The sequence below is a fragment of the Miniopterus natalensis genome, chromosome 3 (assembly GCF_054644295.1).
Source record: "Miniopterus natalensis isolate mMinNat1 chromosome 3, mMinNat1.hap1, whole genome shotgun sequence".
Taxonomy (NCBI): domain Eukaryota; kingdom Metazoa; phylum Chordata; class Mammalia; order Chiroptera; family Miniopteridae; genus Miniopterus; species Miniopterus natalensis.
Genome location: NC_142083.1, coordinates 22,299,089 through 22,324,753, shown reverse-complemented (window position 1 = coordinate 22,324,753; position 25,665 = coordinate 22,299,089). Strand labels below are relative to the sequence as shown.

General features: G+C 41.5%; 1 protein-coding gene across 2 annotated transcripts in view; it reads right to left on the bottom strand.

The window, feature by feature from the left end:
- The window catches only part of CTNND2 (catenin delta 2), a 688,599-nt gene that overhangs the window by 172,622 nt on the left and 490,312 nt on the right, over window positions 1-25,665 (bottom strand). For both annotated transcript variants that reach the window (XM_087815345.1, XM_087815346.1), the window contains one exon: window positions 22,359-22,491. In XM_087815345.1, coding sequence (XP_087671471.1) covers window positions 22,359-22,491 — 133 coding nt within the window. The remainder of the gene's footprint in view (window positions 1-22,358; window positions 22,492-25,665) is intronic.

Below are 25,665 nucleotides of genomic sequence, written 5' to 3'. Positions count from 1 at the left end.
TTGATATCAATATGAGTGAATAATTTAGAACATGCCCAATTACAGCAGTGTTTGTAAGTTCATGGCAGTCTTCATAAAATTATAATGATGACATTGAGAGATAGCGGGTTAAAACTTACTTTAACAAGAAACAGAATTCCTCTTGGGGGGTATCTGTCTTCAGTTAGAAAAACATTATGAAGAGTTGCTCTGAGGAGAGTGAGACCCTGAAGGCCTGGGCTGTAGGTGGTCACAGCAATAAGTGCCACATCTGAAAGGGGCAGGGGGTGGAGCTGAGGGAAGAAGACAGAAGAGGCTGGAGTAGCCTTTTGTTAACCTATTGGTAGGTGAGGTAAGGACTTCAAAGAGTTAAGGTCCTGGGTAGACATTTCCATACCTCTCAAGGATCTACTTGGTCTTAAGCAAAATGGATATATCTTTGGGCTTCTGGTTTAGTGCTAAAAGAAACTAGCCTGGACCAAAGTAAATTTAAATAACAGTCTGCAGGACTAATAACATACAGTACTTCTCTTACTCTAGATATTTATGACCAACCAAATCATGATGTGTGAGAAATGGCTTACAGAAAGCAGACTAAAAAAAGTACCTTGAACTCAGTGATTTTAATAAATTTCCAATTAACTGTTATTCTTCATTAGTGTTGGGTTAAAAAAATAAAAGATATATATATATATATATATATATATTTATATTTCCGATTAATGTTTAAAAGTTAAATAACTTTTTCTGCTTAAAAAGTTACTACAAGATACAAAGTTTCTGGCTCCACAATCAGGGGCTTAACCAGAGGTAACTGAATCTCACTTTTCAACATTAATGTAGAAACTGCAAAGGGATCCGTTTGTAAAATGCATATTTTACCTCCCTGAATCCCATCCCTTGCCCTTACAGTAAATCCAGTTAAATAATCAATGTTTCCATACAATTTGAATTGATGTATGTGCAGGTAGTTGCCTCTGAATAAAAGAGAAGCACAATACATAAAGACCCAAATCGTGTTTAGTTTTACGGTAGAAATTATTTTTGACAATTCTGAGAAAATAACTCTCTATAGTTGTGCAAAATGATCTATTTTCTCCTTTCAATAGGTAAACCAAGATGGATTATGTTTCTTTTTAAGTTATGTTTTAGAGAGGGGGTGTAGCGCAGTGTTTGGGGGTGCTGGCTTGGAAGCCTCAGCAACTGGGTTCAAATAATTCCTCCTTTTCTTAAAACCTGCATCCCCTCACCAAGTTAGTTATATGTCTGAAAAACATGAACAAAACGTGAACCTGTCTCCTAGGGTTGTTTTCAAGATTAAATGAAATTTCACATGTGAACTGTTTAACAAAAAACTCAATAAATATTATTTGTCAAGAAACTACCCACTGTATCAACTAGTTAAAGGATATTCTTTTCTTGGATATGTTTATTATTTTAGAGAGAGAGGGAGAGAGAGAAAGAGAGAGAGAGAAATATCGATCAGTTTCCTCCTGATGCACCCAGACCAGGGATTGAACCTGCAACCCACAAACTTTTTGGTGTATGGGACGACACCCCAACCAACTGAGCCACCGGGCTGGGCAAAGGGTATTCCTAACCGCCTTATTATCTGGTCAACATGTGAATTAACAATATACTGACGTTAGAACAGAGTTAGTGAAAGGCATATAATTTAGAGTTATAACTTCATAAATTTTATTTCGTACGTAAACTATAATTACCTAATAGATAATTAATCCCAGCTTGTATATAACTAATGAGATAATATAAAGAATGTATTTATAATACTAGTTGCTGAAAAAAATGCAAGTATTTTTCTGAAATATAGAGAGAATCATTAGGCAAAAAGAGAGAAGGGCCATGTTTTGATTTTATTAACAAATTAGCTTCTAATAAATAGACAAAAATGCAACTAGTAGCAAAAAATATAACCAGCAACAAGTTAAACGACCCAGAAGGTTCTAGTCTCATGTGGATTTTCCCAGATGCTACTCATGGCCATGATGAAGGATGTTTAGGTGCTTTGGTTTCATCTCTATCTGTGTTTAGCTGAAAGCTATTTGGTTTTTGAGACTCATATGGAAAGATTAAAAAGTCTGAAAATACATTAGTATTGTTATTTGATTTCCCTTATTTTTCCAATCTGTAGTCCCCCACGCTCCTAGAATCTCTGTCACCCTGTACAGATTTCCAAATTCAGCTCCCACCCACTGAACAAGCCTCCAGCTGTCACTGAAGGCCATCACAGAGGGGACTGCATTAGCTTAGAACAAAATGAACAGCTGGAAGGGGAGAATCTGAACATTTCCTTCTTTTTTTATTATCCTCAATTTTAGTGAAGTAGCTGATATTGTACTAGTCATGTATTAATAATAGTTCCTGTCCATAACTCTGGTTAGAGAAAGCTATTTCCCATGAAAGTCTCTGAAATGACCTATTTTACCACATTTCAAACTTTCAAGTTCTCTTCACCATCATGATCCCATCACTTAAAGAGCTAAAGGTAGAAGCTAGGAAAAGCCCTGCAAGTTGGTCAGAATGTAAAATGCACCCAGCGATGCATTTCACAAGATGCTTTAAAAGGAACAAAGCACCTGAAACACGCCGCACAAATTACCTATACCACAGTCCTGCCCTTTCCATTCCCCTCTTGCTAACTGGAATCACAAGCAGTGAAGCTTCCTAGACAGTCCCCTGTCTCAGAATGAAATACAGTCAGGTCCAAGTGGATGAACAGCAGGGAGTCAAATCAGGCTCTCTGTTGGAAATCTAGCTGCCCAGCAATGAAGCCAGCATGGAGGTCAAAGTGTCCATCTGGGGGCTGGAGCTGACACTCCACAGACACTCCTGGGTGCTCAGCACTGCCACACGCCAAGCATGAGGTTCGTTACCTGTAAGAGCACTCGGGAAAGGCCCCCTCTTTCCTTTCCTTTTCTTTTTTAAACAAGAATTTCAAGTGACTCCACAAATTCCTTTTCTAAAGACATCTTTCAGACACACTCAACGTGTTCCCGATGTCTAGCAGTTTCCACTGCCTGGCATAAGTTCTGAGCAGTCCTTGTAGGTAGAGAATACAAAATCTTGAAGTACTGAGAATTAGAAAGAATGCCTCCAATACAAATCTCCCTCACTGTGCTCCAAACTGAACTCAAAAGTTTGCTTTCTGTTTCCACCTTAGGTATTGAGTGATATTAAAATCCCATGGTTTTCTCTTAAGTTATAAGGTGTGGATGCAATCAGTTTAGTAAGTACCTAAGTCATTCCCAGATCACACTCAGCAGAAAGAGCCCCGAGCCCCAAACTGCTGGCCTTGAATTATCTAGAAGAAAGTATCATGTGTGAGTGGGGTGAATATCTCCTGCCAAGATCATGCTCCCAGGTTCAAGGCCCACCTCTAATTTCTCTCCCTCTCTGGGTACTATCCGATCTCCTGCGGGTCTGCACACGCAGTCTGTTCAAGCAGACACACACTCTATTTGACAGTAGGAACTGACTCTATTTGATGTTTCATGAAAATACATGCAAGGACTCTTTATCTTGAGTTATTTACATCAATAAATATAGTTAGCACTATAGCCTAAAATAAATATCCAGTCAACAAAGGTGGATGGTGTATTTAAAGACACCTCTGGATGTCAAGGCTGACACACTTTCTCCCTCCCACTTCTCCAGAGCCTGATCCTTTTGGCTTCTTTCCTGTGGGCTGGACAGCTGACCAAGGAAGGGTCTGTCCATCGGGGCCTTGGTTAGATGCTCGTCTGGGCTCCATCTGCCATTGCCTTTGTTTCTGGTTGGGAGTACTTATTTCACACTGAGTAGGCTGTTTGAACTTGCACTTAAACATGGCTCATAGGAAATCTGTAACTACTATGGCACCTACGCAATTTAACATTAAAATGATCCTCACTTAAATCTAGAATAACATGAAGACATAGTTATTATCCTAATTGCTTAACTTCGTTGTGGATGTGTCAATAGAGTATGGCACAAAACCCAAATAAGGAGTTAAATCTACTAGAAAAAAGACACACTTATCAAAATCTACTGAAAATCTTTCAGAATTAATAATAGGAGAATTCGATAAAATATAAAATAAAAATATAAAAAATGAAAAGCTTCCTTATGAATATGAGTATCCATACCTTAGTTATATACTAAAAATAATCAGAATTTTAATATAGAAATATTTCATTTGAAATAGCAACATGGTACACAAAATACTAAGAAAATAAACATAAGAATTGAATAGTTTCTGTATTAAAAAAGTTGCATAAACTTACTTAGATACAAAAAAGCAGATGTGAATAAATGTGGAAGTATACCATGTTCCTGTACGAGGAAATGCAATATTGTAAAGATTTCTGTTGTCCTCTTATTCATTTAATAATTGAAGCAGTTCCAATTTAAAACCCAACATATTTTAAAGTTGTTTTTGAACATAATGACTCTAAAGTTCATATAGAACAATAAACATGGGGGGAAAATCACAGAAAAAATAGAGAAGAATGAAAGGCTGAACATACCCTAAAGCACAGATAAATAGAACAATATGACAACGGCCGGAGAACCAGCACAAACAATGGAAGGAAGAAAAAGCCCAGAGAAGGCCCAGTTATCTAAGAGACTTCAGGAAATAGTCGTGAAGCTGTGGGGATTCATTACCTAGAATTGGTGAAAACAGGCTCACCGTTGAGGGGGTAAATAACATTTAATATCTTCACATTTACACAAATTCCACATGGATTAGAAATTAAAATGTGAACCAAAACAAACAAGTTCTAGGAAAATGAATCAGTGAGTATTTACATATTATTGGGATAGAAAGACCTAAGATGGGTAACAGAGCCAGAAGTCATAATGAAAAGAATGATACACACACACATTAGAAACAAATGGAAGTAGCGCGAGACAGTGGGGAAAGCATTGGCAGTGAACATGATAGATGAAAAGGTTCTATCCTTACTTCAGAGATGATGAAACTGAGACAGAGATATGACGGGCAGTGTCCCACAGCAGCAGGCGCAGGGTCAAGACTCAAACCCATGCTCAGATCTGTGCTCCAAGCCCCTACACAGCAGTGTGTCATGTTGTAGGTATTTATTTCCAACCGTCCCTAGTGTAGCTTGCATTTTTAGACATATGTGGGTGGTATCAGGCTGTATGTACTTTTTCTCACTTGCTTTTATCACACAGCGTTACACTGGCGATACTTATCCAAGTCAATAGTCACAGCACCTGGGCATTCACTTTTATTACTGGGAAGTATTTCTTTGTAGTGCCAACAACAGTTTCTTCTAGTCTCACGTTGGTAGGTGTTTGGTTGTTTCCAATGATCTGCTTACACAAGCAATGGTGCCATGTACATCTGTGTGCACAGTGAAAGGGTTTCTCTAGAATAAACACTTAGGATTGTCTGGATTTTGTATGGATTCAACCACATGATGTGGCCCAAAAGCTGGTATTGATTTACTCCCCACTGGGAGACAGTAAGAGTCTCCTTCACCACACTTGGCATTGTTGACTTATTTTATATTGAATGAAAGATGATATCTCCTTTTAGTTTTAATCTGCATTTTCCTTGTTACTAGTGAGGTTGAATTTTTGAGTAAACTCTGCACCCAAGTCATGCAGAATCTCCTTGAATAAAATTAGAATCTTTTACTGAGCAATGCAAACAAAACCAGTCATAAATATAATGAAACACCTCCTTGTTTATGAATGAAAAAAAGTGGACACTGAAAAGGTTAGGGATTCTCCAAAATTTATAGTTTGAACACAGTTTTCATCAAATTCAAAAGAGATTAATTTCAAATGCGACAAAATGATTCTTTCATCTGGAATCTTAAGCAAGCAATAAAAACAAAGAATACTTTGATGAAGAAAAATAAAAGGGGGGATTATTGCATCTCATATGTAAATATTACATAAACCCTTGGTAATTAAAACATTGTGATAGTGATCCAGGAGTCAAATGACTCAGTAGAATAAAACAGATGACAAGAAATAGAGCCTAGTGTATTTAGAAGTTAATGTGATAAAAAGAAGAATCACAAACTAATGTCGAAGGATTGAATTACAGGAAAAGCTTTTAAGGAAGCTGACCATACACTGTGCACATTCCAAGAATTTAAAAACTAAATATGCCAACTAAAGACAAAAATAATTGAAGTGAGTATCTATATGATTCAAGGATGAAGGAGTCCTGTACCCAAACAAAAATGGAGACAAGGTTTTGTTTCAGCTTTTAATAGCCTGGTTATAATGATCTTAGACGTTTAAATATAAGTTTAATACATCCTCACGGGCATCGCACGGACATACTGAAGTTACTTAGGATACCTCTTCATGAAGTTAGGAGACCTCTTCATCTAACGCAGCATTCATTCAGATTTTCACTTCCTTTTCTCTCTCTTTTATCCCGTCCTGTCTACACACACGAGGCCAGCATAAAACTGAATAATTTTATATAGAAAATTTAAATCAAGATATAAGAGCAACGGAAAACAAATGCTCTTCAAATTCTGTTATTTTTTAAAATAATGAATTAATCATCTCCCTTGAGTATTAGTGTCTGCCTTCAGATGAACAATTACTAATCTGATCTTGTGCCGCTTCATTGAAAAAATACACAATCTAACATATCTGTGGGTGGCGAGGCTAAATTTACGTATTGTTCAACATCTCATGAGAATTTTAGATGAGCACTGCATAAGTTTTGGAAACACAAGCCCTCTAAGATAGATAGATAACTATTTGAAAATTATTAAAACATCTCAGAATGACTATGAGAAGCCTAAGAATATCCCAAAGCTCACATTTTTGTATGAACTCGACAGTCCCATATTTGACCAACGTTTATGGAGGGCCCAGTCTGCTCAGGTTCGGAGGTGGGTGAGATGGACCAAGCCCCTGCACTGCGGAGAAGTCAGAGATTAAGTAAAGAGACCAGGAAAGAAGCCAATAGGTCGTGCTAATGGTGAAGAGGAGAGGTAGCTTTATGCGGAGGAAGCCCTAGCGACTTTCTAGTTATAATTTGTTGGTCTGCTCCTTAAAGAGGGTTTGCTAAATTACACAAGCCGAAGACCCTCAAAACCCGGGTCCTCCCCTGTGATAAGAACCATAAAGAAGACAGAGCAGCGAAGGACAGAGGGTGAGGAAAGATGCGGCGGGGGGGTGGTCAGGGCACCATGGTCAGAGGGTATCTGAGCAGAGGCCAAATACGTAAAGGGGTGACACGGGTCCCGAGGGAGAAACAGGAGGCCAGTGTGGCTGGAGCAGGGGCAAGGAGGGGAGGGATGAGAGCAAATGGGAGGCGGTGCTGGGCTGCAGCTGGGGGCTTCCAGCCACTGTCAGGGCATTGGGTTTACCCTGAGGAATGTGGGAACATGAGTTGCCCTAACACACTTGTTTAAAGACTGCTGTGGACAAGAGACTGTAGGGACCCAAAGGTAGAAGCAGTGGGAGGCTGGATACTCTGGGAGGCTTGTGGGCAAGGGCATCTGCCTGCATGGAGGCCTGGCAGAGGCAGGACGCAGAGAGTGCTGTAGGGGCCAGGAAAAGACCAAATTGGGGCTGGCACTGAAAACCATGGAAATAAGAAACTACTTGAGGTGTCAGGACATGGAGGCCCGTGCTTTCTGAGCAGAGGACGGACATGGGAAGTTGTGGCAAGAGAATTCTTGGAGAGACAGTACACAGAAGGCATTATGGGTCGTACAGAAGTACACCTTAGCTGGGAAGCCTTCTCACCATTTGCCTGCCTTCGGGAATTTATGGCTAGCGCTTCAGCATGCACGTAGGGTTTCCCACATCTCTCGATCGTTTGTTTAAATTACTTTTGACTTTCTTATTCTGACAGCTCTGTGCTCTGAGCCCCAGCAAGGTGACTGCAGAAGGCCACCTTGTGATTCCTGGTTGGCTCTGGCCCCAGAGCCAGAGCGCAGGGTGCGGGGCATCCGAGAGACCGAGCAAAGGGAAAGCCGTGAGCTCCTCCGCCCAGGCCCCCCGGCGGATTCAACCACTGTGACCGGCTCCCCTGAGGATCCACAAGCTGGAACACGTCAACCTTATTTTCTCGAGCGTTCATCTTGAACGCAAAGCAAGCTGTTGCTAGGGATTTGTCCGCAACGCTGCGTCCTGAAATACGGGTCACTCTGGAGGCCGCTCAGCTGGCTCACTCTCACTGCCTCTTCGCGCTGGCCTCAGCCCAAGCGGAGCGCTCAGACGGCACCTGAACTTGGTACAGTAAGAACACACACTGATGGGTGCGCCTGCGACCTCCGAGGTGAAAACTCATGTTCCAAGGAATCCCAGCGAGTACAGTGCGGTGCGTCCTAAGCCAAGTGCCATCTCAGTGGAGAAGGGGACTTTATTCCAGACTCTATTATCAGGATAAACAGTTAGCTCAGAGATTCCGACGGCCTAACAACTCTTCTAGTAATTCTGGTAAGTTGGTGGCACTGGATCGCACATGTCTATCATGTTATATACACATATATTATAGTGTAACAATATATTATATAATAAATGTATATGTATAAATATTAATTAATATATTTTAAATAGAAAGTAATTCAGAAATGTCTCCTCCTCCTCCTTCCACCAAAATGGGATTCATTCTATTCCTTCAATTATTCATTCTGTTCCTCCAACTTAAATTTTGTAGTATTAATTTTTTTCTTATAATCCACCACTTGTGGGTTCAAAGAACCTCCCCTGTAGGTAGTCTACCTTCCGATAATTAAAGTAGCCACAGAAGCTGAGAAGATTATTTCTCTAAATTAATAACTTCTGTTCAAGGTTCTTCAGTCCTGGAGTGCAATAGATTGGAGGGCGGGAGCCCCAGTTATAAATCACAAATGCTCTGGTTTTACTCCACTGTCAGATGTTAGCTCTCAGCACAGTTTATTAATAAACTGTTCTAAAATATCTTCAATGTATAAAATCCCAGCTAAAAAAAGTCAAGTTTCCTTATTTTCTGTCTTTATTGATTTTCTAATTATGCCTTTAAAAAAATCAGATACCTAAATGTCCTGATTTGCATTTTTAATTCTTTAAGAATTTTCAAATATGTTATTTTGTTGCTGAGTGAAGTTTTTCCCTCCAGTTTAGAAGAAAAGCAATGGTTACACTCTCAGCTTTAGGAGGCTGGTCAATACAGAGGAATAATAATGAAGTGGGGATTCAGAGAAGAATTCTGTTCTGTTCTGTTTTTAAATCCTGCATGTACTATAATCGGAATCGCTCTTTTTCCTGCTGTTCACATGGAGTATTATAAAACTGTGATCACAGTGACACTGGCCCAGCAAACATGCACATATTAACAATGTTTTTCTTAGAGCTTTCTCTCTTCATTTCATGGAGACAGACTAATTTTTCTAAGAGAGAAGCCAACACTATGTACAAAATGCTTCTGCTGCACGCACACCTGCATCTTGTTTACAGGAGCCAATCTGAATATCTTAGCTAATTATAGATATGTAGATATCTTGATTTCCTTAATGCAAAAAATATGTGAAAGCATGGGAACTAGTGTAGTGCCCCAGTTCATGGTTGAACACTCAATTTCCATTAGGTGAGCTGGGCTAAATGGTAAAGAGATAGATGTCAGGACAGTAAGAAAGATTATTCATAATTCACAACCTTCATATTCTGCTGTTGCCTTCAGGGGTAAGACATTAAAATGAAAAAATCTAAATTTCAAAACAAATTATCTATTTATTCTTTTTTTTAGGGCGTTTATTGTAGAAAAATTAAATCTAGAGCCTGGGGAACTAGCAAAAAGGGGGAAAATGTTAGCTTTGGAAACTCCGAGACATACAAAACATTTTGAGGTATTTACTAATATAGATATCCATGTTTATAGAGGTGAGAAAATGGCAAATCTGAATGAAAAAATTAAGGAAATCATGATTTGCTCTGAAATTTTCCAAAGGGGATTTTCATAACTACAGTTGGCACTTGACCAACATATGATTAATGAACTAGCTTTTGAGACCACGTGGTCCTCAAGATGGAGCAAACTGGTGTGATCAAGCCAACCTAGTCAAGGGGAAAACGGTCTGTGAGTGGGCCAGTTCCAGAACCTTATCTGGAGGCAGGCGGCCCCACAGAGCAAGTGGTATGAGGCATCCTTTAGTCTGAGGCGTGCTTCCAGGGCCCCTAAGTGCTGAGCAAGAATTTGCCTCCCTCCAACAGGTTGTATAGGCAGATTAATGCCACCGACCACCCCAAGAACGTCCATGCCCTAGTCCCCAAACCTGCAGATAAGTACAGTACATGGCACAGGAGAATTCAGGCCGCAGATGGAATTAAGGCTGCCTACCAGGTACCTTAAAGGCTTTATCCTGGGTTATCTGGGTGGTATTTAGGTCTAGAAGCCAAGCATCGATCACCTCCCGCCTTACCCGCCAGCTTATTCTTGCCTGCAGGAGCAGGTATGTGGCTGTACCTGCACACCTGACCGAGCTGAAGTCTGCTCAGGCCACGGCGCTCTCATTTCAGGGTCTGCTCTCCACAAGGACGTGCCAAGGACAGGGTGCTGCTCCTTGCCTAGTTTCTTTCTTTTTTTTTTTAATTCTCACCCGAGGATACATTTTCCATTGCTTTTCAGAGAGAGTGGAAGGGAGAGACAGAGAGAGAGAGAAACATCGATGTGCATCAACGCCCTTTACCACGCGCTCTTACAGCGGGCCCGCCGCGCGACTGGCTGGAAGCAGACGTCAGCATACGCCAGGCAAGCAGAGGCTTGGGAAAGCCCTTGCCAAAAAAATAGTGACTATTTCTGGACCCAAAAAGTTCCACCAAGTACTATGTTTCTTATTCATTCAGGGTGGCATCAGGGACATGTTTTCCATCAGTTGAGAAATATCCCGATTCTTCACATTTTCCCTGTTGGGTCCGCCCTTATCTGTAGAAGTTACAAGCCAGTCTCACCTTCTCGTGAGTCATGCTAGTTCCAATTCTGTCACCCTGCTCTTCTGCAAGCCCAGTAATTACTGATCATCAAAGTTGTATATTGCAGTATCTTTTATCATCAGTAAATTTGAGTCTCTTCACAGGAATTTCTAGCTACAGGTAAGGGAATTAACATACCCTTGTGTAAAAACTGTTAAAATAGATCGTATGGTCTCTCAGGTAGAGGTAAGTAGTGACTGACTTTTCCTCAGAGATTGGGATTAAAAAAACCCCTGAATTTTCCTGATCAATGACAGCACTGAAATCCCTGGTACCTGTCGAGCTTCTTTATTAGCCTGAACTGTATTGGATACTGTCAAAGCCACAGCGAGAGCCATTCTATTCGGACATGATCATCTATAAAGTAACCCAGAAAAGCTAACTACTTTTGAATGAGGTGTTGTGAGCCAGGGGACCATCGTTATTTCAGGCATCGCCAGTACCTCCCCAGGAAAGCAATCTTTGTAGTAGTTTTGAGAATTTGGGGTTTTGGCTGGCCAACGGGCTCTCACTTCATTTACACAATCCCAGCTGGCTTATGACACCATTTTTCACCCTGTCTGTTCCTTTTGCATGTTATAGGAGTGCGCATTCACTATAGCCTGTACATGTACTATGCCTGGGCCAGTGGGTATGAAAAATTACCTTTCTTTTTAAACAGCTACCTCTCCATTTTCCCTCCAAATATCCTCTAATTCTTTAGTACAATGGCCAGGTAAAATCACATTGAGTAATCCCAGAAATGACCATTTCCCAGCATCTTGCCAATCAAACAAGCCTCAGTGTGGCCTCAACTCTCCTGCTGGGAGGGTTATAAGAGTAACCAGCCCTCCCCACATATAGTGGGGTTACCTGGTTGCTTTTCTTGACCTGTGTCACGTGATGATTTCTCCCACTTCTATCTGCTCCTTCCATCATTACATGAGTTGAATCAAAATCTTTTCCCAAGATTACTGTGCCTCATCTCATTCGTAGCATCCATCAAGGTCTTTTTCAAAGCACTGAAGTGAAGCATAAATACTCAAAATTTTCTAGGACCTTACAGGGGACAGAAAACATCAATTCTGATTTTTAAAATTCCAAGTTATTTAAGTGTTTCTTTTCAATGGACAAGGACTTCTGTGGCAGGTGGAATAGTTCCTCTGCCCTGGGGATGTCCACATCCAAATCCCTGAAACCTGTAAATATATTACCTTACACAGCAAAAAGGATTTGGCTGCTGTGATAGATTAAGGAATTTGAGATGCAAGATTTTCTGGATTATCTGCTGAAGTTTCACCACTGCTATAGTTCAGGGATGTTTTGATTTAATGAGGCTTTTGTGAGCTGTCCTAGGAAACCTGGTCTCTTTATGTACCACTGTCTTCAGGGAAAACACATTTTCAATGGTAAGATTCTTTCTTTCAAAAAAATCTTTGGAAATTAAAGACAGCCTATAAGGTTATTTCTTTCAAAAAGTCTTTGGAAATTGAAGACAGCCTGCATAGATCCAAAAGCAATGCAGAAATTGTTCCGAACATAAAATTAATATAAATAAAAGTTAATGCCTACTTAACGCTTTACTCTGAATTCAAGAGGCAAGTTAATTAAGAAGGATTGCAAATGCAGAGAGCAATTTGAAATTTGAAGCACTCTTAACAAAATAGATTCTTTTTCCTTTCACTTACAGTAGAGGTTTGGTTAAACTGTGCACTAGAGCTACCAAAAAAGAATAGTCATCCTGTAATGACCAACTACAGCTTTACATGAAACATTTTAAAATCCTCTGCAATGGTGAAGTGCACCTAGTAGGAAAGAGACACGTCAAAACATCCATGGGATAGTTTTGGAATAGAGACACGTTTCTTGCAATAAGAATCTGACTTTGAATGACAGGAGTGTGGCTTGGCTAGAGATCTACATGCACTTAAATAAGTCCATTGAGGCTCTAGTTCAAGTCAGGACGGCTCCAGTCCTCCATGGAATCTGGCTCCAGGAACACACACAGGGAGCATGGCCATCAACACATCTGTAAGAGCCATCAGGCTGAGGTCTGAAAGTGAATCCAGAGTGAAGTGGAACAGTAACACTGGAGGAGTTAGAAAAATGGTCAGAGGAGCAAGAGGTGTGAGTGCAAGACCATTTACTTAAGGGTGGATTAGTGAGAGGGGCTGCGGAACTACTGCAAGGCACAGAACTGCCGTGAAACCACAGAAAGGGAGGAGCGCATTATAATCTATGTGTGGAGGCTCTTTGCGTGATTTCTATCAGAACTCTGACAAAATGTTCTCTGTGGTCTGTGTGCCAGGAAAACATGAAGACTCTTTGGAAGGGAAGAGCAAAAGACAGATAAACAAGATGCCTCTTCTTTGGTGACTGGAGAAAAGGGAGCGACTGCAAACGCTAGCTGAAGAAGTTCAGGTTGGATATCAACTGGGACTACAGCCCTGAAGGAGGGATTAGCTCCTCAGGTACAGGTCTTTTGAAAAATATGACACAGGCATCTCATTCAGAAACGTGCCAAGAAAAAACTGTGGAGAGGAGCCACTAGGTCAGAGCTGGTCTTCTACTTGTGAGGCAAATGAGAACGGACCGACATTTAGGTAGGTGCTTTGTTTCTTTTGTTAGTTACTGGAAGGGATACAAACCATTTCTGGGGGGTGAGGAGATAGAAAGATAACCCACTGAAACAAGAGAGCAGAGCCCAGAGAAGAAATAAAGTTAAAATAGCTCAGCATGAATTTTAGCAAACCCAGCAAGGTAAACGTCACAGAGTTTAGCAAAATGCCTGCTACACCATTTTCCGGAGCCATGAACCTGTTTTTGGGGACAGCTCTCTGACTTATCACTGTTGTGAAAAGAGAGCCTTCTGCACCTGGAGGTTTCCCTCAGGACTCCCCCTGCCTGAGTCCTATGTTTCAACACAACAGGAGTCCAACTGCTTAACTTTCATCCGCTTTGGGTTATTAAAATGTTCTCATTCCAGTGACAAAGAATGAGGCCTGTCCACCTGACCACCTCAGTCCTCGCCCTCTCCCCACCTATGGCACCCCCTCCTGCTGCAGGTTGGATGTGCGTCCCGGCCCCCTCGTGGGCTCTCCCCCCCTTCTTCCCTCTTTCTCCTATGCTACGGGGAGTGGGAGGGAGGAGAAGAGATGATCCCTCACACAAAGTCAGGCCCCACGGTCGTCTCTGACCGCTGGTTTTCTCTGCCAGACCGGCCAATGGCCATAGAAGTGGCGCAGCCAGGTGGCTCTCTGCTGCCCCAGTGGGCAGCCTCACTCTGCGTTTAAACTTGAGATCCTATATGATTCTGGAAATAGATCCTATAGCTCTGTTTGTGAAAGTCACTGCCTTCTTTCTATTTTCTTTCTGCACACCTGTTACTTGTCACCCAGCTGTGTCCCGAGTGCAGACACGGGTCAGCTCCTTTCCTAGTGCCTACCTCCCAGGAGCCTCCTTCTGCTCATCTGCCTCCTTGCTTCTGGTCACTTCTCCCCAGCCTTGCCCTAGAGGGTTCTCAGTCAAATCCCCTCCCACATGCGCAGATTCTCCCATCTGAAGTCTTTGTCCTTTGTATCAGTGTCCTTTCAGGTCCTCTCACGCACTACCCACATCTCCCTCAGGTCCCAGCCACTCTGTTTTTATCGCACTCTCTCAATCATTCTGAGATCACCACAAGGGGTTACCAGGAGGTAACCTGCCTTCCTTTTTTGGTGTCTTCCCAAAAGCAAACACTTTTATATTTTCTGGGTTAATCCTGCCCACCTAATTTATAAATTCCCCTTCCCCTTCATGGCTCCTCCTCATCTTCTTTCCTATCATCATTACCCTCTCCTTCGACCATTTAATGGATTTCAAAATCTCCCTAGGCATTCTTTCTCAAAATGTGCTATTTTCCAAACCACCCGGCCAAAAAACAGGCCCGACTGCTCTTCTCTGAAGATAAGGCCTCTGGCCCGCAGAGCTTACACAACCCAGCCCTGGGCACCCACCTCGTCACTGCTCCTGGTTACTCCTTAATGAGCTGAGGTGTGCCCTCCTTGGAGATATGTTGATATCCTAACCCCAGGTACTTACGAATATGAACTTACTTGGAAACAGGGTCTCTGCAGATGTAATCATATTAATATCAGGTCACTAGGGTAGACCCAACTCTAAAATGACCGGTGTCCTTATAAAAAGAGGAGAGACAGGGACACAGAGAGAGGAGCAGGCCATGCGATGTCAGAGACTGTAGCGATGTGTCTATGAGCCAAGGACTGAGGGCCACACCAGAAGCTAGGAAGAGGCTAGGGAGCATTCTGTCAGTCTCTGTGGGATCCTGGCCCTGCTGATACCTCGATTTGGACTTCTGGCCCCCAGAACTATGGAAGAGTAAATTTCTGTTGTTTCAAGCCACCCAATGTGGTACTTTGTCACAGCAACCCCAGAAAACTGGAGTGCAGACAAGCTCCCCCTGTTCCCCCCTTGGTTGTTTGCTCTGTGCATGGGAACTCTCCTCCTGAGAGCTCACTCTATGGGCCTCTCTCACCGCCTTCCTGTCCTGCTCAAACACCGTTTCTCAGAGATGACTCTCCGGACCCACCTTATGTAAAACAGCAGGGGATCCCCACCCCCACCCCCATTACTGTGCTGTTTTTCCTTCAGGGCCACTAATGCCATCTGACATATGATAGATTTAGGAGTTAACTTGTTTAGTGCTGCCTCCCCCTAGTGATCTGGGTCTAGTTTGCTCGCTGCTGTATCATCAGTGCCAAGAAAAGAGCCTGGAACTTTACAGCTGCTCAATGGGTGTCTGTTGAATGAATATATTCATTAATTCCACATTCTCACGACATCAGTGTATGAAGCATTTGGACATGTTTGTGTGTCCTTTTATGTTGCATGTGTGAATGATTCTTTGATTCCAGTGGTTGAGTCTACTTTTTTCAACAGTGGCTCAGCATAGAGCCTCATATGACGCGTGCTTCCAGTGCGTCCTATAGGTGATAACAGATTTCAAAATATGAATGATGAACAGTGCAAGTAAAGCAGATATGTACACACATTCAGTCTATAACACTACAAGACTGGTTTTACATTTAACTGTTAGGAAGAGATTTCCTTAATTTACATTTGCGACATATACTGACAATAACCCACATTTTTTCTTTTCTTTTTAACCCTCGCCTGAGGATATTTTTTCCATTGCTTTTTCAGAGACAGTGGAAGGGGGAGAGAGAGGGAGAAACATCTATGTGAAAGACACACACTGATTGGTTGCCTCCCACATGCCCCCTGACCAGGGCCGGAAATGAGCCTGCAACCGAGGTACGTGCCTTGGTGGGAATCGAACCCGGGACCTTTCAGTCTGCAGGCCAACGTTCTAACCGCTGAGCCAAACCGGCCAGGCCAATAACCCACACTTCTTAACCACCCACTCTGGCTGGCAGCCTATGTGTGTTCTCTCTGAAGTCATGTGGATTCTCCTGCCATTTTACAGTTTGGGAAACTGAGGCTCAGAGAGGTAAAGAAACTTGCCCAAGATCAGAAAGTGAGAAAGAGTAGAGCAGCCAGGGTTCGAAGGCAGGCAGCCTGGCTCCAGAGCCCACACTGCAAGCTCGACAGTATACTGTCTACCGACATCTAGTAACTAACACGGACTCCTCTGCATAAAACGTTGAACAATTTATGATGAAGGAAGGAGGAGGAATGGTTCAAAGATAATCAGCTGCAAAGATGGATAGCACCTTCTCTTGAACTATATGAGGTGGAAAGAACCAAGAATAAAATAAAAATTATGAAGCACTTTAAGTGTAGTGGACAGAAACAAGTCTGAATTTTTTTACACTTATGGAATGTTCTAAAAAGTGTGTGGGGGGGAAGGTATGCATATTTTTATACATAGGAGTTAATTTCTATGTTTTAGTTAACATGACCAAAGAAGGATAACTCCACGTTAGAAAAAAAAAAATTTGTGTAAATGGTACAAATATATTGGAAGTATATGGAGATACACACACACACACACACACAAACCACCCCAAAGGACTGATACCCATAGACCTGAGCCCTCTCCCAACAATTCTAAGTGAGTATAGCTTAGGCTATGTTTTTCTGGAAACTTCTAATTTAAAATTCTGTGTCATAATCACAGAGGAAGCAGGAAGCTTGCTCTGACTCCATGAGTCTGGGTTTTAAGCTGTGGCAAGCACTGTCATAGGCTGGGGACCTGCTCTTCCACGGTGCTTAACACGTGGTGTGATGAGGCCCTGTTTGCACACTGTCTGTGCAGGAGGTTGTGGATTCCTTCAAGGTATCTGTACATTATTAATATCTGAGTCTCCTAGTAACACAAAACAGGCTGTTGATAAACTTTTTCCCACTAGAATTGAAAATTCCATTTCTTTGAAAACAAAAATGTGCTTTATTAGAATTAGGATGGTAAGGCAAATAAGAAGGGGTTTGTTAGAAGTTAGGAAATAAAATTAGCACTGGTTTCCTAGATAAATTGTTCTTATCTTTGAACTGCATACGTTTACTGTATAAGACCTTCAAACACTTGGGATACTTTGGTTGCATATTTGATAGATGAAGCTAATTTTTCTTATAAAAAGAGGGAATCAGGCCAAAAAATAAATCAAGTCTTCATCAGTGGTGGTCACCAGTCATTTCCATCATACAGAAGTAAATACGAGTCAGTCCTTCCCACGTGTAACATCAAATAAAAAAGTTGTTTTTTTTAAAGGCATGCTATTTAAGTGGATGGTCTTATGTTTAAAAATTACATTTTAAAACTATTTGAAAATTTAAGTTTAAATTTTATTATATCAATTTAAAACTTTAATTTAATTTTTAAATATATGATAAAATATATTAAAATATTTGAAAATTTAAAAATAATCCATTCTTGTCATCTAAAAAGGGGCAAATCTGTTTTTAAATCTTTAGGTGACATTACCTTGGGTGCCACCCTGCAGCATACACATGTGCACACACGCTCCCATTTGTGTATGGCTGCCTGGGTGTGACTATGGGAGCCTGGCTGCACGCCTGCTCCTTTGTGTGCAGGAGAAGAAACCGGAGGAGATGCAGGAGGGAGGAGCACGAATAAACTCAAATCACTGAAACCCATGGCAGGCACCTCGCTTTATCCTCAAATCACTGGGATGTTCTTAATATTCCCAACTGAAGAAGAGTTTCCAGATAGAATGAAGAAAGGACTTACGGAAAATACTAAAAAGTTATCAACATTTAGGCATCTTCTAAAAAAATGCTTGTAGTATATACACATGAGCAAGTTTTCATGTCTAATGACTCTCTAGATTATCTAAAGCTCAGTTTATTGCGACAGTCCCAACAATTCAGGAGTATGGCAAACACAGTTCAAACATTACTGACATCCATTGGTGCCAATCACAGCTCTGCCTTTGAAATTAGTAGAAAGGCCCACCTACGTATCAGACACTCATTAGCTCATACAAATGAGCTGCACAGACTTGTTGTGTTTGTGGCAATGACCCAGACCCTCTCCTTCTGCTTCCTCCTTCCCCACTTGTTTTAATTTTTCCTTAATTGCTTTTCTTCTGATCTCAGTCTGGCTGTGAATTCTTGTTTGTATGATACCCTCCTATCCCAATTTTTGGACACTCACTGATCTTCAAAGTATTTATGACGGAATGTTCTACCTTGGGTCAGGGCACCCAGAGGACTGCAGACTCTACCTCAGTCACTGGTGGTTCCGAACTGACCACACTGGGTCCTCTCCCCTCAGTCCCACCTCTCTGATGCCTGCCTCAAATCCAAGTTCACGAGGGCAGTGGGAAAACTTATGAATGAAGCTTTGTTTGTTCTGCTGATCTATGGCAGTGAATTCTCAGCTTTGTTCCTAGTAAGCTCTGGCATCATTCTGAACAAAACTGAATTTCTAGGTTTCATTATGTGAAAACTGTACAAAGTACTGTAATAAGGGACAAGAAATGGATGATATATGACCCTCCACATATAGGAGATTTAATTCTGCTTTTTTCCCAATGGCCTATCCATTGTGTGAACAAAGTCAATACCCATAATGAAATGTAGACTGAAGAGCTAAATCAATAGAATAAAATGCCATAGAAAGACTAGAAAACTGAGAAAATTTGGAAAGGCTAGTGCCTGCAAGATTAGTATTTGGACAACAGGTAATTACAAAAATAAATGCTTGTATGTGAAAACATGACACCCAGTCATCTGTCACAAAGAGAGGATTATTACTAATGATTTGGGCCCTGAGTTAAGATGACAGAACAGACCAGGTCTATGCAATCTCTTTATCAGAGATTACACATGTGTGTGTGCGTGTGTATGTATGCACTGAAGGAGAAAGGGAAACTCCAGAAGGCTTATCTTGTATATTATTTAGGCCTTTTGCACTTGCCGTGTTCCTTTGGATCTTACTAACTTCCATCCCATTTTGTCAACTTGGTATGGGGCTGTGCCCTATATCACCCTTTCCTTTCTTCTCATTCCAGACTCCCAGGTACCAGGGGGATATGGTCACGAGGTCCTGGCAGGGTTTGGAGCCTGTAGGGGTGGAGCTGAGGACTGACACCCATCATTTGAACCGCTGCTTCCAGTGCCAGCTGTTGGAAGAATTTCCAAGCAATGAGTGGCAATGCAGGAAACCTCCAGAGCAAAATAAAAAACTAAGCATATGTCCTCAAAGACTTACACACACACTCATCAGCTAAAACAGGAACCTAAGTGTCTTAACGGGCCGAAAAAGAGTCTGAACGAATGAGTGTGTTACCACTAAGCAGTTTGCATACATTATTTAGTCCCTACAGACTCTACAATAGGGATATCAGCAGCTCCCTTTTAAAGATAAAAAAAGAGGCTTGCAAGGTCATAAATGATGCCTTTCCCATTCCTTATTACAGTACTTTGCACGGCGTTCACATACGGAAGCCTAGAAATTCAGTTCTGTTCAAGATGATGCCTGATCTTATTGAAACGAAGCTGCGAATTCACTTCCCTAAGTCAGCAGACCAAAGCCCTGTCTGTTTTCCTCCTGGTCTAGTGAACTTGGATTGAAGCAGGCCGTTCAAGGAGACACAGCTGCCGAGCAGGGCAGTGTCATCAGAAGACGCATGTGTCTGACACCGGTGTGTGCGCCGGTCACTGCTGCGCTGCATCCCCTCGTGTCCGCCGCAGGGCACTGGGGGCGCTCCTGCAGCCCACACACGTCTGCAGCCAGCTGTCAGGCTGCACCGCTGCTGCGAGGCTTCAAGGCCGCTCCATGGATGGTGCAGCAGAGCCAGTCGGCTGGCGCCTGAGCTTCCTCAGGCCCTGATGTCTGTATTGCCTGACAGCGTGACTCCCTGTAAGAGACTCTGACTCCAGTTTTTGATGTTTGGCTTCTGACAGCTTTTAAGCCCCACTCTCCCTCTCCTCTTCTGCCCATATCTGAGCAAGCCGCTAAGAAAGCTCGGGAGTTTCCTCCTGTGGTATCAGCAGGGACCTCAAACCCCGCCAGTCCCTGTCCACATGTGGGACCCTCACCCCGCTCACCCCCCGCCCCCCACAACTACCGTGAAATCCCAAGCCGGCCTCCTCTTCTGCTCTCTCAAGCCATGTTTGGTCCAACTTGGGAGCCATGCTGTTCACCCCACTAAGCCTTGTTATGTGAGTAACCCACTCTTTCATACCCTCGTGGTATGTGTGTCCTGTCATTAGTCTTGACATCAGACCAAAGTTCAAGATGGGGGGCATCCTGCTGTTGTGGGGGTAACACAACCTCTTGAACCAACGTTATACCAAAAATGGGATAAAACGCTTTCTTGACCCTTAGAGACACCTTCACAGTTGTAACCTTCAAAAAATAATGGTAGCCTGGCCGGGCGTGGCTCGGCGGTTGAGCGTCGACCTAGGATCCAGGTGATTGGGGTTTGATTCCTGGTCAGGGCACATGCCCGGGTTGCGGGCTCGATCATTGACTCTCATCATTGATGTTTCTACATCTCTCTCTCCATCTCCTTTCCTCTCTCTGAAACCAATAAAGATATATTTAAAAAAAACAAAAACAAAAAATAATGGTATGTGGTCCCTTCAGCAGAATCTGTCCTTCATTTTGAAAGGCCATGTTGTTTTGTATTAAAAACAGAGAATGATTAAGACAATTTCCATTTGGGACAGTAGCCACATAAGTTTAATTTATTTGTAGGTCATTTTAATCGGTGGCATGTTTTGACATTTCAAATTTATCTTAGATGGACAATATTTTTCTTGATCTCAACTTTGGTACTGCTGGCTTCTGGGGCTGGATAACTCTCTGTGGTGGGGGCTGTCCTGTGATTATGGGATGCCTTGGAGCATCCCTGCCCATTACCCACTGGATGCTAATGGCACCACCACAACAACCCTTTCCAATTGTGACCAAAAAAAAAAAAAATCTCTAGATGTTAAACATTCCTTGGGCAATAGCACGTCTGGTTGAGAACAACTCCACTACATTTATTCCACAAAGAAATATGACTTTTCTGATAAGAATGAGCATGGACCAGTCCTTTGAGTCCCAGTGGAAAAGTCAGAAAAAAATGAAAAGCTGCTAGACTAGGGCTAGCCAATGCAAGCAAGCAAAGCCTGTAATAAATGGCAATTCTATCTTCAAATGTCTTTCCACTCTGAAACTAATTTAGACTCATCTTGAAAATTGCTTACATGCTATGGATGCAGGCAATTACATCCATAACTTATAAAATCTTTTTAAAAAAATGATCACTCAGCTGCTTATATGCAAATGCTTGCCCCTTGTCTAAAAGATCAGAGTTAGCTGTGCTGACCACTGTGATTTTCCTGAAATATCACACACCACAATTTATGCCCTTTAACATATTTCCAAAACACAAAGCATATTAACAATTGTTTACATGGTGGACTCAGACTATAGTCTCTTTTATGGGACATATATTATTATACCCACTGGTACTTTTGTGAATGGCTCAGAGTTCTTGGTTATAACTCAAAGCTGGCTTATTGGCTGAAGTTCCCATCCTATCAACGAGTTTTCCAGGAAGGATAGATGATAACATAGATTGAGTGTAGTAATCGTGTTGTGAATTGAGAAGCCAACATAAGATGCTTTGTATTTCCTTAGGCGTTAGAGGCAGAAACAACTCCAGAGCTGGAATTGGGAAGAGAAAGGCAATCACACCCAATGTATTTCCATTACAATCTTGCTCTCTTAACACTGGCGCGTGTGTCCTGGGCCCTCTATTTCCCAGTATTCAAATATTAAAATAGGAGAACGTGTGATAGGCATGACAATTAATGAGATGGAAAGTGCTGTTTCAGTCTTGTCTATGGATCAAAGTTTTCAAACTTTAGTTTTCTTATTTCTTTCCCCCTGTAATATTCCTCTAAAAACCTCAATGATGACGAATCTGGCCCTGGCCATTGGAGAATCCGACAGCGCTTACCTCGGCTTTAATTTTATTGTCTCCAAAGCAGAGGTGCTGTAAATAGGCGGCGGCGTTGGACTGGACCGAGGGAAACTGATGCTGCAACATCTGAATCACTTCAGGCAGTTCTGGGTCTCTCCATCCAAATTCTCTGAACAAAAGGAAGGCGGGAGAACATGAGAGATACATCCTGCCACACCGTCAACCTTCAGTTCACTTTACATGAGTATATTTCACAAGCGAATGTTCTGGTTTTCTTACACACGAACCCACTTAAAAAGGTTTCCTTAAGTCAATGGTTTGTACACATGTGAGAGCGTGTATACATATATCATCTTACCTGTATCAACTAAAGTTACGTTTATGAAAATTATGAAAAAAATGACAACTTGGTGCCTGATTTTGTTAATATATGCACTTTTCATTTGGGCTTAAGAGGATAATTTATAAGGTCACATTTCTTTTCTAATATATTATTACAACAGGCTGATTCCTATAGAGTATTTAGCTAAATTATCAGAAAAGAGAAAACATGACCGAATGGGTCCAATAGTAATTAATGTCATTATTATTTTTATGGTTATCATTATTGTTATTATCTCTTCTTTAAAATGATTCTCTGGGGATAAAAGTGTACCAACAAAGAGATTTTATGAAGGAAATTATTTATTTGAAGAGTTAAGAGCATTCACATGATGATGATAACTTTAATGCATTGTACAGTCTTTTCCTGTAGTCTTCTTTTTCTGTCTTAGATACACCAAGAAGCTGGCTATTTATTTAACTTAAAGAAATACGCCTTAAGATATTTAAATCCCTTCTAAAACATAAGGCTGACTGCACCATTCCACAAATAAATATTTTTTATGACGTCAATCAGTTCAACCAGTTACAATATCAAGCTAAGAGGCCAACTGTTCGGATTCTATTCATGTAACGGGAAGCCAATTTTTTAAACAGAGAAATAAAAAAGCAACCTCTGAGGCCACAGATAAAAAACCTGACCCCACGAGCCACAAAAGCGCACTGTTTATCTGAAGGATGGTGAGGGAGAGAAATGGGAAGGCTTCGCAACGGCCGCTCTGCTCCTGGGGAAACAACTCGAAAGCATACATCCTACTGATGCCAGGTCAGGGCTGTCATCTGAGCATAAGCGTCATGAAAAATGAGAGGGAAAAAGGAACAGACAAAGGTTACAGTTTCCTCGTAGATTCTAACCTGTTCCCTTTATCTTTCCTTTCTCACAACTCGCAGAGACTGCCAAGCCAATCTTGGAACACGCTGGCGTCTCCCTTACAGCTGCTGAAGACACTTGAATTACGGTTCCTTTAGAACTGGCTTAGCTTTTATTGGAAATATAAAGCATTCAATTTAATATGCACTGAGTACTTAATAAACATACCTAAAATGTTAGGCACACACGCATTTACAAAAGGACGCATATAGTATAGGAATGCATTTGCTACAAAACATAATTAAGTGATTGCTGATAACAGATAAACTATTGACTTTTTCTTGGCTACGTGATCACAGTAGAGGACAATTATGGATTAAAACACAGGAAGCCTATCTTCCTTTTTAATTTAATTTCCTTTTGTTGCATGATTCTAAACCACCTCTGCAATAGCGAGAGAGCACAGTCCCTCTTCTTTAAACAGCAGCCTCCTAAAATTACATTCTTTGCACAAGTTTTTAAAAAATCTACAGAATACCTGTAAATTAAAATGAGAAGTGCCATGTAAAGACACTGGATGGCTAGGATGAATTCAGGTAAGCTTGTGCATTGGAAAGTGAGCAGTAAAGAATTCATTTCAGCCTGTTTTATTAACCAGACTGAATGGTTCTATTAGGTTTATATGGCAAACATCAAGAACATCTTTGCACAAGACCTCTAGGGGAACAGTCCCTGCTCACATGCATGCAAATGCGCTTGTGTGGATGTATACACCCCCGCCCCCCGCAAACTCAGACAGAACAGATGGACACTCCAAAGGATCAAAGAAGGGATCCAAGCTCCTCAATCATAGGTCAAAAGAAAGGTTATTATGGAAACAGACAACAGAGTGGTGAAGGCCAGGGGAGGGGTGGTGGAGGCTAGGGGGAGATGGTCAAAGGGGGCAAAATGGGGGATATCTGTAATAGTGTCAACAACAAAAAAGTCAAATCCATTTTGGGGTATGGATTTTTAAAAATAATATTTGGGTAAGGAAGGTCTTGTCAGCAATTCAAAAACTCAGAAGTCTTTTTTGCTGCAGAATCTCTACTCCTGGAATGCGAGGTTTTCTCTGAATACATGTTCATTGAGTCCATCAGTCACAGTGAGATAATGATTCCTACCTTGGAGTATTGGGATGATTAGAGATAATATATAAGAACCCCTTAGAGCACTGTCTGGCACACAGTGTGGGCCCTCAAGAAATGTCAAGAATTTAATGTACCTAGATGAAGAAGAAAAGAGTCAGAGATGAGAACAATCTAAGATTTCCTAAAGATGCCAAACTCCTATCTCATTTGTTACTGGGCTTCACTTTAGAAATGTTAATGGAACTGGAGAATATGCAAATGTAACCTTTTCTCCATTAGAACTTGTCACACAGACCAACAATATTGTGACTAAATCCTCACTCTTATAGGGACTATCTGGGTTGTTAAAACTACAATGTGCTCAGCGCAGAGCTAAACAGCAAACAGTGTGAGATTCGTTCCTGTGTTATGCTGGCACTGACACAAAAAAGCTGATGCACTGTCACAACACTGTATCACATTCACTTCTGCACCGAAAAGAGCCCCGGACAGCCAGAGCCTTCAGGAATCCAAAAAGTGATTTTGGGCAAAGCTTTCCGGCAGAGGGGAGCTGCTCACATTGATCATTTCCATTGGGGGCAGGGCTGTAAGGCCAATATTTAGACTTATGAAAATCTCATTCATTTGTAAACTTTGAAACTCTTAACAAAAAGTTTTAAAGACCATACTAGCTTTAATTTTTACATCCAGAACCATGAGGTGGCCTTTGATTTGGTTTTGTTGATAGGGCTAAGGGGTACAGAGGTAGTAGTCATAAAAATGTTAAAGGATTTTTTGTAATGAAAAAATAGAGATATTTTAATTTTTGTTGACCAACGAGAACCTATTCAATGATAAACATGTGGAAACTGAATGTCTTAATCCTCAGTTGTAAAGAGTTTGCAACCAAAACAAAAAGCTGCCCTAGATGGTTAATCCCATTTAAAAACATCCTGTGCTTTTATATAAACAGTTACACTTAGAATTACAACTGTCTAGAAAGCAAGCTCAGTTGTTAGTTTTTAGAAAGAAACGGCTTTCT